The 22,751-nt window shown below is 42.5% G+C and overlaps 1 protein-coding gene across 1 annotated transcript in view; it reads right to left on the reverse strand.

Moving 5' to 3' along the window:
- Positions 1-280: 280 nt before the first annotated feature.
- Positions 281-22,751, reverse strand: part of bckdhb (branched chain keto acid dehydrogenase E1 subunit beta) — a 54,907-nt gene continuing 32,436 nt past the window's right edge. The window contains exons 9-11 of the mRNA XM_075464910.1: positions 16,342-16,428; positions 2,807-2,959; positions 281-770 (exon numbers count right to left, since the gene is read on the reverse strand). Of these exons, the coding sequence (XP_075321025.1) occupies positions 2,819-2,959; positions 16,342-16,428 (228 nt within the window). The 3' untranslated portion in view covers positions 281-770; positions 2,807-2,818. The remainder of the gene's footprint in view (positions 771-2,806; positions 2,960-16,341; positions 16,429-22,751) is intronic.

Genomic DNA, 22,751 nt, shown 5'->3' on the forward strand with positions numbered 1-22,751 from the left:
ACTTCTTGTGTCATTTGGCATACTTCTGCCTTTTCTCTCCATTTCCTTCCCCAAGAATGGCTTCTTGACAGCCACGTTTCCACAGAGACCATTTCCGATGAGGCTTTGGCAAACAGTGTGCATCTCTCAGGTCCTTGCTGGATCTATTCCTATTTCTTCTTTTTCTGATCAAATATATACATGCAAGTAATATCGCTTTTTGTGATCCGAGAGCCAGTGTGAACTTTTACCCCAAAATAACCCCAGAAAAATGCCGACAAATTCAAATTGCCAAACCAAATGTTTTCGACAACTATGAATGTTTTATTTTCCTTAAAAACCACAGTTTCTTTATTATTAGTACAACACACTTCAGTTAAAGTCAAACTAAATAAAGATCTGAGCAGGGTTGGACGCATCCAATCAAAAGGAACAGGACACAGGGCATACAGTCACAAATTCAAGCAAATACTGTTTTTCCCTGGAGATCAAACTTTTATGAGGAAAACATTTTATTTTGTGAATTATGTGAACAGCTGAAGCCAAATCAGTGTTTCACCATCTATGGTTGATCCAGTTACTTCTCCCTTGTAATAAAACAAGGCCCTCTAATCCGGAGATATGGTAACAGTCTTTCGGCTTGAGGAAGCAGAGGGACATGGAGGCCATCTGGATACCGCTATTTGATTGGATGGTGAACAAAGTGTCTTTTCCTGGCTGCGCTCCGCTGCCTGGATGAATGAAGAGGAAAAGGGGGAGAGTGTGGAATTCGGGGCTACCAGAAGTTGGCCCTGTAAAGGAGAGATGATTCAATATGTGAACAAATTGGTGATCCACAGTGGATGGCAGATGAGGAAAAATAAAGCTGGATTAAGACTGAACAGTGATGAGAGGTGACATGTATTGGTTTCAATTATGTTCTTAATAAATGCCTCATTCTCTCCTAGGAGCCAACATTTGAATGGCCATAAGTCAAGATGACAGTGACAATTAAAAAGGAATTGTTAAAAACAAAATGATCGACTGTCCCGTGTCAAAGGGTTTAACATTATTTCTGCAAACAATAAAAGAGTAGCCTGGCCCGCAGTATTATATACACAGTATGAGTTTATGGAACTCCACGGGCATATCCATGACATGCATGCCCTGTTAGCACTTCTCACTAAAATCAGTGCTGGGTGGTCTGATTACAAGTCGGCAGGTCTAAATGCAGGTGTGAGTGCACCCGAAACAGATGCTGCAAAATCCTCCAATCTCTCCAGGTCTCCCATCAGGGAGGCCACATACCCTATGCAGAGCACTTACAAACACATTCTTGACTGCGCTGAAGGAACTGCAGTAATGAACAGCATATGTAAAAAAATTTGTTTCAAGCTTTTCATGGCCGTCGTGCTGGAAATAACAAGATGGATCATTTCATTTTTAGGGCAGTCTATCAAGCTGAAGAGGAATGTGCAGGGTTTCCCAATAGATTACAGAAAAATATGCTCATCGGTGCAGTCCTGTATTTCCTCCCACAGCTGAATCCCTCACAGAGGGGATCTGTTCACTTAAACTGGACCAACTATGTAGATATTAGAATCGTTATAAGAGGGACCAGTAAGACTGGTTAAACTGGCTTTGGGTATATAGATGTGATGTTTGAAAGGTTCAATAAATGCTTATTTTTTAGCATTAGAGAGAAAACTCAATCTGCTATTGTTTTTTATGTCACAATGCAATAAGGGTAGTGGTGAAGACAAAATGGCCATGGCTGCAGTGGGATAAATACGGCTTCTGTTCAGCCTCTTTAATTTGAACCGATTAAAGATTAAAGAGTGCTTAAACCAACTCTTAGGAAATGACTGAAAATGAAATCAAAAGACAAATATCTTTATATTTTATATTTATCCCAAATGGGAAATTATTTTTTCAAACTACTTACAAAATGTAAACCGAGATAAGGCTTCGAGAGGTGGAAAGGTGAGACGGGGACAAAGTCTATGGAAGTTTCCTTCCACTGCTAATGAAGGCGCTTCGACATCTGTGATCAGCCGCTCAAAGGAAACACACTGTGGTGAGCCAAGGAGGCGGTGACCTCGGCAGTTCCACGCTGCTTAGTGCAAAGGCTCGAGGGACTGTTAAATTCTAGTTCAAATTGTTAATTTGTCATGGAGCAGTGATTGGGTTTTGTTGCGTTTGAACTTTGATTGAAGGTACGGAAGGCTGAGAGCAGCATTAGGTTGAACAAACAATGGGTGACCGCGACTAAGAGTTCTGTGGAAAACATTAAGAGTCAGTCAGCGTTTGGACATTTCAGGCTTACTGCATACCTCAGGGAGTGAAATAATATCTCTGGTAATATCGCTGTGATACATGACCAAGAGCTGCTCTATAAGTTGACCTCAAGTGCAAGTCGAGCTCACTCGTCTATCAAACAGTACACAGACACCAAGTGGGGAACAGTTTCACAGTGTTAGTAATAGTCCCCCGTGGCACTCAACGAGTCAAGAACACAGCTGCAGGTTTAGGATGCGGCCTTCGTTCCTAAAGCTGCTGTTACTTCCCTTTGTTGCCTTTTAATGGGCGCTGGAGTTGATTCGCTGCTGATGTGCCTCTGAGTTGAGTTGTTACAAACAAAACGGGTGGGTAAGAATCAATATGTTTAATTAATTATCATATGAACTGTGAGAGGGTGAGCAGGAGCAAAGGGAACCAAATCTTCTCTTGGTCAAGTCATGTTTTCATGTCTTTGTGACCACATTATCAAAATAAATAAAACAGATCATAGGTTGCCGTTGTCAGGCTTTTAATTATGACAAGAAAGAAGCCATGAGCTCTTCTCTACCTGACAGGGGGCTCAGTAGTTGATCATCTTCTTGATTGCTTCGAAGCACTTCCACTTGTCTGGGATGTAGAAGGGCTCAAAGATGTGAGGGAAGGGGGTGTCGTAACCACAGACCCTACTGATGGGAGCCTCCAGGTTCAGGAAGCATTCCTCCTGCAAGGAAAAATAAAGAACTGTCATTACTGGTATCAAGCTGTCAAGCATAATTCACTCAGACTCCAAAGCCCACGAGCTCCCACTGAAACAGCTCTGATCCCTCAGCGCTTACCCTCTCAGTTGCGACATGGGTTCAATCATTACCGTTCATTTACCACAATTTCCTCATAGACAAGCCCATTAGTGTTTTGTTTACATAAACCACGTTGAAATGGCTTTAACCATGTTTTTCATAATCTTAATGCAGGTACATGCTTGCAGACTAAACCACAGTATTCTGAGTGGAGCCTGTATTTGAGAAATAATAATCCAGTCGTCTGTAACAGATGAGGTGCATGAAGCGGCAAATGTACCTTTAGTCCCTTTTCAACATAGGTGCGCGTGTGGTCTGTAATTCCGTCTAATAAACAGGCTTCGTCCTGTAGAGTGTAACGCAAGGAAAAACCTTTCTAGAGTGAGAGAAAAGTTCACTGTAGAAATGGGAAAGGCTCATTTTAGACTATCCACACTGAAACAGCAACAGAACAACTGTAATAATATCAGGGGAGATGCAAGTTAGGTTGCTCTGCTTGGTAATAATTTTTGTTGACGTGGGTAAAGACATCCAAATCGGTCCCCATCCACACATTTACTGTATTGTGTAAGCACTGATGTGTGAAGTGTATCACAATGAATGCTAAATAAATAAATTTTTTACTGAACCCAGAAGATATTTGAATTAGTAAAAGATGCGCGATTCGACATTAATCACAAAATAAATAAGTAACAGGGACAGGGCGTTTGGATAGCTGTTAATGGGGGTGTCATTCATTAAACCCTCCGTCTGACAACCTCTGACTCGACTCAAAAGAGTTTAGTTGGGGGTGGGGGGTTTCCCCAAATCACAGTGGGTCTCTGATTAGACGTCTCCGACCTCTGATTCACACAGTTGCAGACACCTGGTCGTGCTCTGCCACACTGTTAAGATGGTGTGTATGACTTCGAAAATCTATCCATGACTTTTATTTTTATATATATATATATATATATATATATATATATATATATATATATATATATAATCTGAGCCAAAAAAACTCATTCGGACTCTTTGAAGTGGGCCAGTACTCAGGCAATTTGGCTGAGATGCAAAACAAGCCGCGACTCGTGTCTCTGAATTAGCTTCTGACCTCTTCCCACGGAGACGAAGCAGAATGAAATTGGTCAAAACACTCTAAATGGGACATACCCCCTGATGAGTCTAACACACTTGGACGCTGACGAACCCTCTTTCAAAATTTAAGTGACCTTCGAGTAACTCAAACAATCAAAGAAAGAAGACGACACCCGTTAACTCTGTGCATCTCTGCCACCTTTGTGACACTCCCAGCATCACGGACGCAGCCATCCATGTAATCCACTGACTGGCTGCCATGGAGCAGTCTGACGCTTGGCAGGGCAGGACTTGTATGTTTCCGGCTAGCGTCTTCATTTCTAATAAAACATCTGGCAGAGTCCATGGGAATGTCAGGCTTGATGAGGCCTTTTGTGCTTCGTTGCTTTCACAGCTTGTAAATATACGAAACTACAAGAGAGACAGACGAGAATAAAAGTTGCCCCGTTTTTTTTTCTTTAACATTTGTGAATAAAAATCTTCGTCTTGTTTATTGTTGGTAAACTCTTGTTATTACTTTACGTGCATGCACCAAAAAAATAAAGAAATCTATCCCATCATATGCGACTCAGCACGTGTGAAACTGGACTCCGGCAGAGGGGCATGCTGCTTGGAGGTGTGTTCTGATGCCATTTAGGAAAACCTTTACTCACAGCGTATAAGGAGCGTGGTTGCAGTGGTCTATGTTTCCCACCTCCTTCATATCCGACAGCACAGCTAACAGAGTTTAAAGGTGATAGAGAAAGGTTGAATGGGGCATTAATCCTTGTTCTGTGATGTGATATGTAGCCCCCCAAAAAAATGGTTGGGTCTGTAATGGCTCAGAACCTCCCTAAAAGGCTCTCTGAAACAGCTATGTTACTATGCTGGGTTTAGAATGCGTCGTTTGCCCTTATTGGCGTCGTTTCAGAGCTTATCTGGCAACCTCATTATGAAATGCAGGTAGGTGTTGGCGCTATTCGGTTGCCGTTGCTTGATTGGCTGCCCTTGCTCTCACTGAAAACAGAGCTATAGAGTAATACACTGACTGAAAAGAAAGCTCATCAGAATTCGTTTTATTGCCATTGTTAGTGAACAGTGTTCACTAACTAGGAATTTGCAGCGGCGTAAGGTGCAAACATGTAACATAGGATATAATAATAAAGAATAAAGAATAAAAATATATGAATATAAAATGTACAAGGTGTGTACAACAATACACAGTATCCAATATACAGAGCAACAACAGTGCAGCTTCATTAGTGCAATTTTAATGATGGTAAAGTGACTGGGGCAGGTTATGAGGTGATTATGAAGTGTTCATAAGTCCAACTGCAAGGGGGAAAAACTGTTTTTGTGACGGGAGGTTCTGGTCCGAATGGACCGAAGCCTCCTGCCCGAGGGGAGTGGTGCAAATAGAGAAGGGTCAGCTGTGAGACTCAGAACTAACACCAAAAACATGAAAAAGATGATTTTGATTCTCTATCCCCTTTAAGTGATGGGAAACTGGACGCTCTCTACTGCAGAGTTTTTTCGGGAACCGTGCCTTTAAGCCCCCCGCCCCCACTTTTGAATTATCTGGAAGATTTAGTTAAACCTCTCTCAAACGAAACTCCGACTTTAAGATTCACTCAGAAATGTGTCATATTGCAAAAGCCTCAGTTCTAAGCAGGAGTCGAAGCTGCTGGTTCACAGATGTGGGACCTGATGGTGTTCCACTCCCTGTGCACACACCAGCACAGGCAGGAATCCCTCTTTCTATCCCCTACATGAACTGCAACCAAATGTTCCGTTGCAAAACAAACCGCCTGGAAGTGCAATACTATATGTGACTTAGGTCTGTTAATCTAATGAATTAAGACTTGATCCAATCTGTTTAAACCACAGTACTTCAGAAGCAGCAGTAGGACCAAAGAAGGGAGCAGACAGTGAGTTAAAATCAGTGAAAAAATTATCGGAGAACCATTAAAATCGGTCAACAGCGACGTCCTCGTCTTTCTCAGGTGTCTCATTTGGTGCCTGTGAGACTAAAAATCCAAAATCTGAGCGGAGCCCACCTGATTTGCTATGCTGGTCTTTACACTGCCCGGTTGCTGAAGACAGCGCCTTTCAACTGGCAGCCAGCTCCACCCAGTTAATTAACTCTGATTAGCTTTCTTCATCAAACCCTCCTCTCCTCTTCACTGCTCCGTTTCCTCCTTTATTTTCCGGACTGGTGAGTAACTTCAGACAGATTCTTTCAAACAGGCTCTGGTGGATCCTGCCTACAGCCACAGTACGGTGGGGGATATGAAAGGATCATCTTGGCATGTTCCTTTTCCTCCCCTTTAAGTGTACACATTACTATCATGTGCTGACAAAGGTCCACAGCCTTCAGGACAATGAAGGCTATTCAAACAGAGTTTTTGAAAAGTGATTTTGATAACTGAATTCTTTTGAAACTGTGAGGCTTTCACTGAACAGTTTTGCTTAATTTGTGGCAGAATAAAGTGCCGTTCTGTTTGTGCTCGCTCAATTTTCAGATGTCAGCACAATGTGACAGCTTTTCTTTAGCCTAAAGCTATAATAGAAGTCGTGCTTATCCAGAGACGGATTTGTCAGTCCCAATTTGAAGATTGTTTAAACGTCAGTAATGCACACAATAGCTGGCAGTTAACACAATCGAAGCTGGTGGGGTTTTCTTTTTTCTTTTTTTTTTTGGGCAAACGCTCAGCCTCATTTTGTGTTGAAAAGAAAAAAAAGTGGAGTGGATTTTTCCTGAAGCAGAGCTCTGACACTCACGTTGGGTCGAGAGGAACGCAATCAATAAATCAGTTTCCTTGCAAGCTGGACTGAAATGCTCTGCTTTTTTTATATTAGCTGAAAACATTTTCTTCATCAGCATGATGTGCAGTAAATATATATATATATATATATATAAATCTCATCTCAGTGTATCAGACGACATGACACTGTAATGTATAATGTCTATAAAGATCACAACCTTAACATCTATCCTTTGACAGCAGACAACCAGTCAGACGGTACCATGGAGTTTGCCCTTTAGTCTGGATCAGATCTGTAATCTCCTCTAAATAAATTTACTGGAAGTGGGAGGAAAGTACAGTAGTCTGACTGCCTGCCACCGCAAGTGGATGAAGGAAGGCCACACAACTCAGATTTCATTCAAATCGCTGTTTAGCTTTTTAGTAGTGCATCATTATATGTAATATAGTTAAATGTTAGAATAAAAATATGTTAACATGGAAGAAAAAAAAAAGGTTTGTGTCCTGCAGTGGCGCAGGGTTTAAAAATACTTCTAAGCGGGGGCTTGAAATCACAGTGATCATATTGTGTCTGCAGTCGCGAACACGCAAAAAAAAAAAAAATCAGAGATTGACAGAGACACCCGCAGATTGGGGGTTGCAGTCAGACAGGAGGGAGGAAGTGCCAATATCACATTCTATATCAGTTCCAGCCAAACCAGCTCGATTTCAGCTGACAAACAGGCTGAAACTGGTTTGAAGCTCACTACAAGTTTGCAAAGATCACTCAATTTTGTTCGACTTTAGCAACTTTTCACCGCTTACAGCAGGCGGCGTAAAGCGAGGGGAGGCGGTCGGCTAATATTTCTAATATTTCTCAGCGATTAAAGCTCTGGGTTTTTGATCATAAGGTCGGGGTTCTGAGTGCCTGCCCTGCAAAGCTGCCACTGCTGGACTTTTTACCCGTTCTCCTCTGGGGAGATACATCCTTTAACAGCCGACACCCCGGCCCAGACCACTGCCTTCTAACAATGTGGAATATATGGGAAATGATTTCTCCTTCTGTCGTGGAGTGGAGTGTGTACATAGGTGTGTGCCTGCCAATCCAATCAGATTACCCGTTAAATTACAGACAAGGATTCATAAAGCCTACAGCAGACATCTGAACACAATTTGAAGTCCAAATACTTTTGTAAATTAAATCTTTTCCAGCTTTGATTATGGTTCATTGAACCGGATTCGTGAAGAAAGGTTCTAATTTAACTGAACAAAATGTGAAAAAAGATCTAAATAAATTCAGTTCAGAATCCATCGTCAAATCCATCCGTCCCCATATAATAACTCATTTAATTCTCTTTTATTTTTAAGTTACAAATACCTAAAATTCAAAGAGTTGATTAAAAACAGGACTTTCCACCAACTGAGGAGGCAGAAATGCCCACGTGCTCACTGGCAGCAGAACGACTGCCTGTAAAAGCAGAAAATTAGCTGAAGCTCTTAATTGTCGATTCACCACGTATCTCCACATTAAAACAACTCTTGGAACGCCGCTAACTGTCCTACATCCTAATTTCAAGTTCATTGATGCAAACGCTGAATGGGAAATTCTGAAACGCAGTCGAGCCAAATTTAAGCCGCCCAGCAGTTCAATCCCCAGATGCTGACGCTACTTCAGAATCAGATTATGAAAACATTCCTAAAACACAGATGGGCTTGACAGGAAGTGGAGAGTATGATAAGCTTTAGATTGAAGGTTTCTCTTTACCAGCCAACAGCAACAGTGTCTTATTTGTTCATACTGGCAACTGCTTTAATTCTTAACAAAAATGTTTTGTTACCATTTGTTTTTTTGTTACTAATTGTGCATTTGAGGGTGGTTTGAACTGTAGGAAAGGCAAACTCTGCCTCCAAATACAGTACCATAAAGGGGCAACACTTTAGACTGAAAATGGATCAAACCCACCGGGAGTGGAAGGTTTTTTCATGATATTCAGTAAGGTTTTTTTTTGTGTTGAACTGAATTGGGGTTGGGGTTTTCTTTCAAATTCAGATGCACCTCAAGGCTTTTTCTGCAGAACTATGTCAGTGTGTCAAACCACTTGGAATGCATGAAATCTGATTTTGATCTTTGACATTTACTTGTTAGCGATTCTGGGTTCAGGCTTTAGGCTATTGATGAGAGAAATATCCTCCGCTTACCCAGTGCGGTCACACTTGTATCCAATTCTCAAGTTCTTTGAAGAAGCCTTCTCGTATAAACATTGGCCTGTGAAGGGGCCAGGACTTTTACAGTGGGGCACAATGCCGTGGGCCACGGGCTGCTTCTCATTCAGACAAGCCTGACAGCAAACAGCTGTCTGATTCTGATTCAGAAGTGTGTGAAGGGCAGAGGCCTTTCTTCCTCAACCCAACTGAACAGAAGCATACAAAAAGACAACTAAGAAGATTCCTGCAGTTTGCCAGAAAAGTTTCCCTGGATCCTCTACTTGTCTACTAATTATCAAGAGTTTCCCAAAATAAACAGTAACTCTGAATAAACTTCCCCTTGCCGACTTTTTTTGGGGGCTCATCGGTGAAATGATGATTGTTAAGTTTGTGTTAGAATTGCTTGGCGATGTTGAAAATGGTGTGCTCGACTCAAAAATTCACAGAAACTCAAACTCAGGTGCTGACACAAGCCCCTGACGTCATAATTGAAGATGTCAACACTCAATTTTATACTGGGCAACAAGACAGAATGTGCGCGTCCGCCATGGAATATTGATGCTGTTTGTCAGTGTTGACAGTTTCAGTTATTCAATTCAATTCAAATTCAATTCAATTCAAAAATACTTTATTTATCCCAGAGGGAAATTAAATGTTGATGTAGCTCAATTAAATCAAAGAGTTATTATAGATGCTGATGGCTGTGGGCAGGAAAGATTTCCTGTAGCGGTCCGTTTTGCATCCAAACTGAAGAAGCCTTTGACTGAAGAGACTCTGTTTTCTGATAACAGTCTCATGGAGAGGATGTTCAGGGTTGTCCATAATTCTCTTGATTTTATGCAAAATCCTTCTTTGCATTATTGTCTCCAGAGGTTCCACAGTCGTCCCCAGAACAGAACCAGCCTTCCTTATCAGGTTGTTGAGTCTTTTTAGGTCCCTGGTTCTGATGCTGCTGCCCCAACAGATGACGCAAGAGGAAATGACGCTCTCAACAACAGACTTGTAGAATATCTGCAACATCTTGTTGCAAACCTTGAAGGACCTTAGCTTCCTCAAGAAGTACAGTCTGCTCTGTCCTTTCTTGTAGATGGCTTCACTGTTGTGTCTCCAGTCCAGTCTGTTGTCCAGATGAACACCAAGGTATTTATATTCCTCAACCACCTCCACTTCTTCTCCCATGATGGAAACAGGGTTTGATCTGACCTTGTTTCTCCTGAAATCTACAATCATCTCCTTTGTTTTGTTAACATTCAAGATGAGATGATTGTTCCCACACCATGCCACAAAGCGGTCCACCAGCTCTCTGTACTCAGCTTCTTGTCCATCTCTGATACACCCGACAACTGCAGAGTCATCTGAATATTTCTGTAGATGACAGGAGTCTGACTTGTACTGGAAGTCTGAAGTGTACAGAGTGAAAAGGAATGGTGAGAGTACAGTCCCCTGTGGTGCTCCTGTCTTGCTGATCACCTGGTTAGACACACAATTCTTCAGTCTGACAAACTGTGGTCTGTTTGTCAGGTAGTCATTAATCCAGGTGATTGTTGAGGCCTCCACCTGAGTCTTCTGGAGTTTCAGACGAAGCAGATCAGGCTGGATTGTGTTAAATGCACTGGAGAAATCAAAGAACATGATCCTCACAGTGCTGCCTGCTTTATCCAGATGACAGTGGGTTTGTTGAAGCAGGTGTATGATAGCGTCTTCAACTCCAACTCCATGGCGATAAGCAAACTGCAGGGGGTCCTGATATGTGCTGGTTTGCTTACACAGGTGGGTCAACAGGAGTCTCTCCAGGACCTTCATGATGTGGGATGTCAGTGCAACAGGTCTGTAGTCATTGATATCTGAAGGGTGAGTTTTCTTTGGTACCGGAACCAGACAGGATGTCTTCCACAACAGTGGTACCTTCTCTTGGGTCAAGCTAAGGTTGAAAAGGTGTTGCAGAATTCCACAGAGCTGCTCTGCACAGGCCTTCAGGACTCGGGGGCTGACACCATCTGGACCTGCAGCCTTGTTCCGGTTCAGTCTTTCCAACTGCCTCTTCACCTGACTTCTAGAAACAGAAAAGTGGGAGGGGGAGGCAAAGGGGACAGCAGCATCTCCTGATTGGGTTGATGACAAACTAGTGGAAGCAGAAGAATCCATGACTGAGGTGGAGGTGGAGATGTTACAGGAAAGCTGTGGGTCAGAGGAGGGTGGGATGTCTCTTTGGCTGGGAACAGGAGGGGAGGATGGTGAGCTTGTTCCTGAACTGAACCTGTTGAAGAATGTGTTCAGCTCATTTGCTCTGTCCAGACTTCCATCCATCCGATCCTCCCTCTGCTTGAGGCCTGTGATCTTCTTCATTCCTGACCACACATCTCTGATATTGTTCCTCTGCAGTTAGAGTATTCTAGCATTAGAGTAGTACCACCAACACAGGTTAGCATTACATTACTACAGATGCTTTAAAGTAACACTAGAGAATTTGGCAGTTTTATTTTATCATTCTATTTTATCCCTACAGTCGTGGGTTGTAACAACATTGCCATAGAAACAAATTCGTCTGAGCTCTGCACATGTACAGCCATGCACATGAATTTGCTGTCATGTTGAAGAGGCCACATAGACGCCGCCAAAACCCCACTAAAATGCCAAGTGACCGAAAGGCAAAGATCTGTGTACTTCAAAATGAAAAGCTACAAAAGCTTCTCTAGTTTTGCCTTAATAGCTCAACTTAAGGTCAACTTAACGACCATATTAGTCCAGTGCTCAGGTCTCTGCACTGGCTTCCTGTCGCTCAGAGAATAGACTTTAAAACAGCTCTGCTTGTGTACAAGTCTCTTCACGGTCAAGCGCCAGAGTACATCTCTGACATGTTAGAGCCATATGAACCAACTCGGGCTCTGAGAACCTCAGGGAGGGGTCTCCTGCTGGGGCCCAGAATCAGGACTAAACAAGCTGAGGCTGCGTTTCAATTTTATGCTCCTAACATCTGGAACAGCCTTCCAGAAGATGTGAGACAGGCCTCAACTCTGACAATGTTAAGCAGCATGATTGCAGTCTTAAATATATGTTTTTACCAACTTGCTTTCCAACAAGTAGAGTTGCCGTGTGACTTTTTTCTTTAATTTAAATCAGGTGAAAAAAAAAAATCCTCTCTGCCTGTGACAATGTTGATAATGTGCCGATAGAACTTAATTACCATGAGCACCTTTACATTACAATACAATGAAATTGAATCAATGTGTTAGTCTGACCAAAATCTGACATTTAATCCATGTAAACCTGTTAGTCCGGTTGAAATCGTATGAAATTGAGCTTCTCAAAACAAGACGAACACAGGCAGATAATATGGTTTTACCTTGTTTTAGCGCTGCATGTGTTTTTTTTCATAAGAACAGTAAAGAGTGTATACTAATAAAATCATAGTCCCAACAAAGCTGCTCTTCTTTACATACACTATGATACCAAAAGTATTCACTCACCCATTCAAATAGTTAAATTCCGGTGTTCCAATCACTTCCATGGCCACAGGTGTATAAATTCAAGCACCTAGGCATGCAGACTGCTTCTACAAACATTTGTGAAAGAATGGGTTGCTCTCAGGAGCTCAGTGAATTCCAGTGTGGTACCGTGATAGGATGCCACCTGTGCAACAAGTGCAGTCGGGAAAATTTCCTCGCAACTAAATATTCCAGTCTACTGTCAGTGCTATTATAACAAAGTGCAAGCGATTGGGAATGACAGCAACTCAGCCACAAAGTGGTAAGCCATGTAAAATGACAGTGGGGTCAGCGGATGCTGAGAAGCAGAGGTCGCCAACTTTCTGCAGAGTCAGTCGTTACAGACCTCCAAACTTCATGTGGCCTTCAGATTAGCTCAAGAACAGTGTGAAGAGAGCTCCATGGAATGGGTTTCCATGGCTGAGCAGCTGCATCCAAGCCATACATCACTAAGTGCAATGCAAAGCGTTGGATGCAGTGTTTTAAAGCACGCTGCCACTGGTAAGAATTGCAAAAAATTCCTATAAACACACTCCTAAACCTTGTGGAAAGTTTGCCCAGGAGAGTTGCAGCCGTTATAGCTGCAAAGGGTGGGCCGATGTCATATTAAACCCTATGGATTCAGAATGGGATGTCACTTAAGTTCATACGTGTGTAAAGGCAGATGAGCGAATACTTTTGGCAATATAGTGTATTTCTGTTCCTTTTGTCAGACAACTGATTCTGTAAGAAATTGTGATTGAAAGTCAGCCTATTAGACTGTGTCAACTCATAACTTCCAGACAGTCGCTCTGCTCTAATAAAATCCTGATTTCATAACCACAGCATGATCTGAAAAGATAACCCATCAAGAAGCTCACCTCAACAACTGGGCGCAGTTTTAAAATAAATAAATAAATAAAATAAAAAGCAGATTTATCATTTGTTTGTTGGGCATGTTGTTATTTTTTTCCAATTGCTTTAAGGAACCAATAATTGTTGCAGAAGACGTTAGTAACAATTATTAAGTAATATACTAGTTTTCCAAAAATGAAAGGAAAAACATTGTTAACTTCCCCAGAAAACTTAATGTTCAGTCAAAGAAGTAAAGTTTTTCAAATCTGAATCTACTTTACTCGTGTCTGAAGTGGTTTGGGTAAACCAAACAAGCTTATCCACCGTTTCTCTCCGTGCATCCCTGAGGCCCACTATAGCATTGTTTTAAGCCACATCTCTGTACGCCCTTCTCTTTCCTCACCGTATCCTTCAAACACAGAAGAAAGGATGAGTCAGTGACACATTATTAAAGCTTGACAGCTGCAGCCAAAGCCTGAAATGGGAAACCTGCCCAGGCCTACCAAACTCTCTTCTGTTCTTCATACAAAAGATACATTCAAATCAATCAAGAGATCTTCCTGTGAGTGTCCTGGCCCGAGTTAGATAAGTAATAGTTTAACACTCTCCAGAAACAACAGACAGAGGTTTACACAGGGCACCTAGACAACAGGTCAGACTGACTTCACAACCAGCTTATCTTTTCCTCGTGACCTTCCTGCCCCTGTCATTGAATGTTTTTTCTGCAGATGTCAAAAATGTTTCATCTATACAAAACACCCAGTTCATCTGTTCCAGTTTAACTTCAGTTCAGTGTAAGGGTCTGCATTACATATTGGTGTGATTTACTGTCTGCCGAAACCCAGAACTGCCAGCCAGCAAACTAGTGCTGTGGGAACCATCACGTGGGTGCCGGTTAAGAGGACGTCCCACACTAACATATGTGGACATACTCAAGAAGGACGCAGGAGTCCAAAGTACCAGTGAACTGAAAAGATGTATGGAGAATTGGGAAGACTGGAAGCAAGGATCTAATAAGAAACTTGCAACAGTGGCGGTGATGCTCCGAGCTGTGCTGCTAATAATTACCTGTTAAAACACCTGGAAGCTTATTTTCTGTCCCACGTAGTGGGGCTGCTTTCTGCAATCCAGTCAAAAGTAGTCAACTAGCCTGAAGTTCAGATAATCAGAGGCAGCCTGTAGGATGCAGTGTAATGCCATTCATTTATGTTGTTGTGGTAGTGACATGCCTGTCTTCTGGGAGGTAAAGCTTAACTGGACTGGAAAGTTCTAAACCCCAAAGCACTAATGGTAAACCAACTGCTACACGCAACTGAAATGGCTTGTTTTAGTAGGTTACCCAAGTTAGGAAAAAAATAATTATCTAAAGACACCAAGCTTTGGTATAAAAAGAGAGTAACTAAGAAAGGCATCTTACTCAGGAAAGTTTGAAACAGATTTCGGCATGAGGATTCATCTGGTCTCTACTGACACAAGGCCTCAGCTTTGTAAGGTAAAGCAGATGCTTTTTCATTGCTGTCATGCCATATGCTCGAGAGGTTTTAATGGCACCAGGAATCTACTATCGAATACCAGACACCACTGTGGGCAATCATACCTTTTATTTGTGAGAAAGCCTCTTTGTGTGCCTCATACAAGCATATCACATTCCCCTTGGTAGGCCCTTCTATAAAATAATGCAGGGTTTAACAATGTGACTGAGGGCTGGAGGTCAAGCTGCAACCTGTTAAAGCACGACTCAGTAATTCTACAGATTTACTTACCGGCAAAAGCACCCAAACGGACTGAAGTCGTTTGGAAACTGCACGTTACTTCCATCAGCGCAGTCAGTGAAAACACCCAACAACCTACATTACCCGTGCAAGATGTATAAAACACGGAAATGAGAAGGATGACTCACTGGCCATTAAAAGCCTTCAGAAATGGGGAGAAAGCAACATTTAACTGACAGTAAACGAGGAGCGGATCGATTCATTGATTTGACAGCTCCAACTCATGCGCATCAACAAGGGAACTGCGAGAGGTAACACAAACTGTGTTTCGCACACAATCAGTGGGATGACTGCTGAGGAAGCAAACATAAAGGGGAGAGTTGTCATCGTTGAGAGGCAAATTGCTCATTGAGGGTCGAGTGGTTCTCACTACAACAGTAAGAAAAGTTCCCCATACTAAAGAAAAGATAATCACCTCACCACGCAAAAGCTGATGCAATTAGGATGGGAAAGGGAGGACTTTTCATCCGGCCATGAATGACATTTAGCTCAGAATTTGTCATCAGTGGCTTGACTCAGCTACAGCGTCCAGACAAAAGTAATATCTGGTAAAACCTTTTAGGGCTGATGATCAGAATTCAAAGACAAAAATGGAATATTTTATGGAAAATAAACACGTATTCCAAATGTTACACAACCCTAAGCTTATTGGGTAAAGATTGGTTCACAGTGGGAATTGGAAACAACGATATTGCCAAGAAAAATATATAAAAACTTATGATTTCTTTACAGATCATCTCTGCCTTAAGTCTGTCTTCTCACAGTCTAAAACCATTGCTCTGGGGCATTCAGTGAGGGCCTAATTGAGCTTTCTCACAAAGTACAACTTTTATAGACAAAACCGTAGCCAACTAACATGGTTGCAACTCAGGAAGAACGTCAGCAGTTTGATTCCTGGACCACATGGAGAAGTGTTCTTGGACAACGAGCCGAACCCCATGTTGCCTCCAATGCGTCTATCGGTGTGTGAATGTGTGTGAGAGAGAAAAACAACACTGTGTAGCTTGTTGTGGTCGACTAGACTGGAAAAAACGCCACACAAGTACAGTCCGTTTACCCTTTAATGCAACCAGAATCTTTGATGGACACATCCTACCCCCTGGGAGCTGAAGATGCCAATAAAATCCAATCAAATACTGCATGTTCGAAACACAAGACACATATACACTCACGCTGTCCACTAAGTGCAGTGAAAGCATACACTCACCTGTACTGTAGAGCTGATCTCAGCAGCAAAACCTCCTGTTATCGGTGCCTCATGACTGACGAGCAAACGTCCAGTTTTCACCACTGACTGAAAAACAAAGAAACAGAATATATAAGCAATAAATCCCTAAACACAGTCAGATAATTGGAATTTCAACTGAGAACACTTTATGTAAAATGCACAACATTTAACCACCATATTCTATCCCAAGTGATGGGGCAAAGTGGCAAACTGGTACATAACATGGGCGGGACGATTGTACCAACATACGTTTGCACTTGCTCATAAAAGGTCATTGTAAGTTATGGCACTATGATATACCCTGCTGAGGTGAGAACTGAACTACTGGAGGTGCCACTCGGGCCAGAATGTGGGCCTGGAGACGGGTGTTACTAAGTCAGAGTGGTTCACATGCTGCCCTCTGCGGTGTGCTATATCTGCCGACTTCCCTCAGGGTGCATTTGTGTCTGGCTGTATGTGTGTGTGTGTTTGTGTGTGTGTGTGCATGCGTGCATGCGTGCGTGTGCTCTCGCGTAAAATGAATATGACACAAAACTACGAGCTGAAGGGCTGATTTAGGCTGGTACAAAGGGCCAACTGGACAATCATGGGCATTAGAGGTCTCCGCCTCCCAGGCATTTGTATCTGGGTTTTCTGTAACCTAACATTACAGCAGAAGGATGCCTCCGCCCCACCCGTTATCTACCACAGCATAAAACCAATACTAAACTATAATCTTATCCACTGGCTACCAGTCCAGACCAAAGCTATGTCTGTTCTCTGCAACTTCAGCAAACCTTTTCCTCCCTCTATCCAGTTGTCGTAGCAACAATTGCTTCTCTGAGTCCATGAGTGTGGAGATTGGGATTTTAAAGATGGAGTACTCGATGCTGCAGCTTCTGACTCCAATTATAGTGCATCATAAACGGGCTATATGCTTTTTGGCAAAATTGTAATTGTCCTTAGCACTGATATTATTATGATTATTTACTTTATACTTTGTTAGATGGATCATCTCCTGGATGGACACTGCTGTATACACTTACCCAACACATAGTCTTTGTGCCACTCACTTATTGCACTCACAATTTGAACTCTCAACACTCCAATTGTCCTAATTTCCCCAATTTATATCAGACCTCAGTGGAAATGCAAAAGTCCTGCAGTGATATCATCTTTTAGGTCTCTGAAAAAATCTGCGGGCTGTTTGAGTTCTAGGTGCTTGTGGCTGGAATGTACTTTTAATTCACAATTATTCTGAAACCTGGAACCATCCTCAAACTAACAATTTAACAGCCTCTGTTCTGTCAGCAAACATCCGACATGCCCCTCTGAAGGTTTTCTGTTCTTTAAACTGACCACATTTAAATAAAAATGCTTTAATTTGTCTAAAATTTCCAAAGATTACAAAATAAAATAAACTTGTGATTTAAATTGCCATCAACTTCGCTTGACACCTTAAGAAAGAAACCTCTTGATACTCTGCATATGGTGCCCATGGTGACAATGATAGTGCTGTCTGCATTTTTGTTTCAGCTGTCTTTAAAACAAATGTATTGGCGGTAATAGCAACTGTGGGATCTCCATGTTCCGCTGAAATAACAGCGATACACAATATAGACTTCGTTTCAGCACAGCTGGGTGAGCATCCCATACCTCCATCCCTCAAAGCCACAAACCAAACCACCAGACCAACTACAGAACACACACACAGATATACTTTCTCGGACTTCATCCTGATGCTAAACAGACAAATGTTTAAGCTGCTGAGGTCACAGGCTTGGCTGTGAAGCACTAAATAACTGTGGCTAACAGTGCCACTATCACTTACTAGCACCAGAGGCTAAATGAGTCCGTACTGTGTCAGTAAGGCTAACATGCCATGAGTTAGCCTTTTGGAAAAATGCGGACATTCTTAATGTAACATTGGAGCAGTAAAACTAAACCCACCACTCAGGCCAAAACTGAGGCAGAGTTGAATGAGTTCGGTCAATTTTTACTGATTATATGACACCGTCTTCAGGAATGTGGAAGTTAATAACAACAGTTGGCAATCTACACCGTGAGGTGGAATCAAGCGGTGAGCTGCGAGCTGGGCGATGTCTTGATGTGACATGTTACTGTTAGGTTTGACTCACGCAGGTCTGGTGAATAAACAGAGCTGCTGCCCAATCTTCTACCCCGCCCCGATGCTGAACCCATTCCTCATCTTATGCAAACATGTACACAAAGACTGTTAACATCCAATTTACACTGAGACTACAGCATTGCCCAGATTTACCCATCGGCCTTCTCCCTGAGGGGACACCCGTCACTGCTGCATCAGGAGTGCATTCTTCCCATGCTTTGGGCACAAAAGGAGTCTGCCGTTGTTTTTACAATATCACGGCATAGAATTTCAGACTCCGGGGGCTGGGGGAAACCTGCGACCTATTTAATAAACTTGTACTTGAGCCCCACATCCTCAAAAACAAGCTATAGTTACACACAAAGTGGCCGCAATCTGGAGCAAGCTTACTTAATTCAGGCCACTCTAGAAGTAGCTGCGTGCCAGTGCATGAAATGACATTATGCTAGAAAAATGGCAAAATGTGGTAATGTCGGGGAAAGCAGGGAGGCAGCGGGTGCACTGGTACAGTAGGTACTGAGGTTCAAATCTGCAAAAAAGAAAAAAATGATGACATCTTCCCTCTGCGGTTGTGCTGATCACATTATATACTGCCTTGTGAATGACCTGCCACACTCTGGTTTATGAGACAAAAAAGATTCCTGCATAGTTTAGTGTTACTGTCTAAGCTTGACTTGCTGGACGTGTCTAGCTTATCTGCACAGCATTAGTGTTGGTTCTGATTTATTATTTTTGGTTCAGATTCTTCCCGGTGGACATGATCAGGCCAAGTCCTGCTTAATCCATTCAAATCCACGTTTTTTTTCTTTAAAAAAAAAAAGAAAAACCTGTGAGTTTACTGGAAAACCTCCAACTCTCCGCTAAAAAACCTTTCACTTGTCAGCCGATGAAGAAACCAGGAAGATATATATAAAAAAAAAAACGGCATTTCAGAGGTGAAACCTTCAGATCTTGTTCTTAGTAATCGACCTTCCTCTGATATAAATGAATATAAAAAAGTAAAAGGATGCAGGTGCTGCATCGTGTCTGGATGGGTTGAGTCAAAGTACCTCCTTGGCTCATTCTGAAGACATTTTCAGGGGAGTTGCTGTGTTTAAATTTCATTCGCTGTGACACCGAGTGCGGCCACAGAGAAAGGCCTCCTGTTGTGTGGAATAAACAGTCACAGCTGATATCAGAAACCCAAGCTGGGACCGCCATCACTGCCTTTATTGAACCATATTCTAAATTCCTGTACGAATAAAACATGGGAGGAAAATTAAAAAGAACGACAACGTTATTCAGATGAATCCTCTGATTGGTAATAATAAAACGGGTGGATGGATGGATGAAGAGCAACACATACTACACTCTTATTATTCATTTGACACAAACCAAGCCAAAATATAGACATAGCGCAGGAAAAACTAAGAACACACCATGACACAAAAGTTGGTAGTGCCACCTTTAGCAGAAATAACCTGAAGTAATAATTTATTGTATGACATAATAAGTCTGTCATGGTGGTGGAGGAATTTTGGCCCACTCTTCTTCATGATGTTGAGGTTTAGAGCACATCTCTCCAAAGTTCCCACCACTGCAATTCAATTTCATTTTAGTTGTGGACTTTTGACTGTTTGCAACACCTTGATTCTTTTCTTTTTCAGTCATTCTGTTGTTAGGATTTGGTCACGTGGCTGCTAAACAACCCCAAATCGTCAGCCCTCCACCACCGTGCTTGACAGTTGGCATGCAGTGTTTTTTATATGCTGTGCTGGGTTTTTGTTAAACGTGCTGCTGTGCATTATGACCAACCAGCTCCGCTTTGTTCTCATCTGTCCAAAGAACATTGTTCCAGAAGCCTTGCGGTTTGTTCAGCTACAACTTTGCAAAGCCGTGCTGCCATGTTCTTTTTAGAGACAAGAGGCTTTCTACTGGCAACACTTCCAAACACGCCATACTTGGTCAGTCTTTTTCTAACTGTGCTGTCATGAACTTTAACATTTAACATGCTAACTGAGGCCTGTAGAGTCTGAGATGGAGCTTTTGGCTCTTTCACTACTTTTTGTGCATTGCAGGGTCTAACCCTTCGTTGAATTTTCTGGAACTTCAGTTGCCCATCTGACTGAACTCACCACACTGCCCGAGGTTAATATCAACACACATCAACAAGGAACACACGTAGATTCGGCCGTTTTTACATCTGACAGGAGACTGCAACAACACTCCGGCTTCAACACAGTAATTGTGGCTGCAGCCTTCAACCCAGTTGCTTCCGGTCGCTGGACAGGCTTCCAAGAGACAGAGCCATCCACTCTCATCATGCGGTTTCAACCTACTTTCTAAAGTCATCCAGTCCTCTTATTTGCCCATGACAGCCACCTTTCATGTCGACAAAAGTGGAACTCGAACCAGGGGGGCAAAGCTGCTACTTTTAAGACAGCTGTGGTGTCAGAGGAAGTACACCGGACCGTGTAAGAAGATGATCAGTTAGACGCATCCAAGGAGGGAAATTATATGCAGTCAGTGAGGGAACGGCGGTTCAGCATGTCATAAATCTTTCGATATAACCTCAGGAATAAATGCTGGCAGGGGGATCTTTGTGTTACGGTTACACCGTGGACATGTGCCTGATGAGTTTATTATTGAGTCATGTGCAGCCAATCAAACAGGACTTTCTTACCAAAATAAGAGCGGTGAAAGAGTATGCAGCGCCGATGTAAATGTGGACACTGGTAGTGGAAAATGTTGGCAGCCTACAAAGGGACACCACGCTTTAGAACACCCAGAGGAAAAGGAACCTCAAGTGCAAAACAACAAGTTCATGTTAAGTGATACCAAATTGAAATGAATGAATATGACAGAAAATTAAAGATGGAAAAAGACTTTTTTGTTCAAACTCATCATTTTTTATTTATTTTTATCTTTTATCAGCTTTTCCACATTCTGCTGTGCTATAGTACACAGTATATTTAAGCAGTGTAAAAGCAGTTCTAAATCTTTCCAAACGTCGCCTCACATCTGAGAAAAACCAACCGTCTCCAAGAAAGGCAGGCTATAAATGAGTAGACTTATCATTTACTACAAGAGTTTTCCCAGACAATAATTACATGACAAAATAAAGATACACACACCCGGAGCCTTGCCTGATTTAAGTGCCAGCTAGGAAACTGTGGCATCAACTCAGTGACACATGTTTAATTTCAGTGGAGGGTGGGCGCTTGCCAATGGGAAGATAAAATAACCTCAGTGTATGTTCTATTTAGTAACACAGTAAAGTGCTTGAGGAACTTTTTTTCTAGCTGGGAAATATCAGAATTATTTATCAGTGAGAATCCAACTTATGTAGTTTATGCTAGTTTGAGAAATCCTGCTCCATGGCCTGTCCCTGGCTCCGAGTCAGATCCAGGGCTCCTGGTTGGTGGCGGCTGATGGTAGTTGGGCTGGGCGACAGCTCTGGTGGCTACAGCTTTACTACTCATTGTAGTGCAGGGCTGTTATTTGATGCCGGAGTCGTTCCACTGGCTGCAGCTGAAATGTCATGTTTACTGCCGTTCCCATACACACCCAAACCTAATGAGCAGCGTGGAGCTCGTCCTCTGCTTCGGCTCCTTGGATCCGTCTCTTCCTCCATCGTGCTCCCTCCTGCCGTGGCTAGTCTCATCTTTCTCACCCACTTTTTCTCGTGTCCCCCCAATGCATCCCTTGGTAGATCAGTTTGTCCCAATTTCTTTTTCACGAAGCCCGTTTTCTCAGCCACGACGCTCCACCCCATTGTTTGGCCTCTCCACTTGGGAGGCTGGCGTGCAATGACCTGGCATGGCCTCAGAGGCTAAGACGGAGGGCCCCACAAAGGCATAAGAACACATCACACAGCCACATATGCATGGGAATGCATGAGACCCATGTATAAAGAAAAAAATAAGGCACTAACATGTTTCAAAAAGTATGTTTTGAGAGCAGAGCAACGACTTAAACTACAAGGACATAGTGCAAGAGATATGAATAAAAACAGTCCATAGTTGAAGCTGAACTGGGGTGCAGTTTGATTGGTGCGGGATCACATAATGTGCTCCTAAAATATATGTAGGACTCTTTCCAGCGGAAATTGCCTGAACTTATTTGTTGGGTCTGTGTTTTTACAACGCTGAATTGGTTGAGAACCATTTAAAAATAGCACTGATGACAAAAACAAATTCTGCTGCGCTTGTACTGTACGCCAACCGCATACAAAAAAAAGACAGTGACTCCCCGTCTTCCCATATAATGTGCCTGCTCTTCCCTCAGGCCGTCCGTCAAAACA

The sequence above is a fragment of the Odontesthes bonariensis genome, chromosome 5 (assembly GCF_027942865.1).
Source record: "Odontesthes bonariensis isolate fOdoBon6 chromosome 5, fOdoBon6.hap1, whole genome shotgun sequence".
NCBI classification, from domain to species: Eukaryota; Metazoa; Chordata; class Actinopteri; order Atheriniformes; family Atherinopsidae; genus Odontesthes; species Odontesthes bonariensis.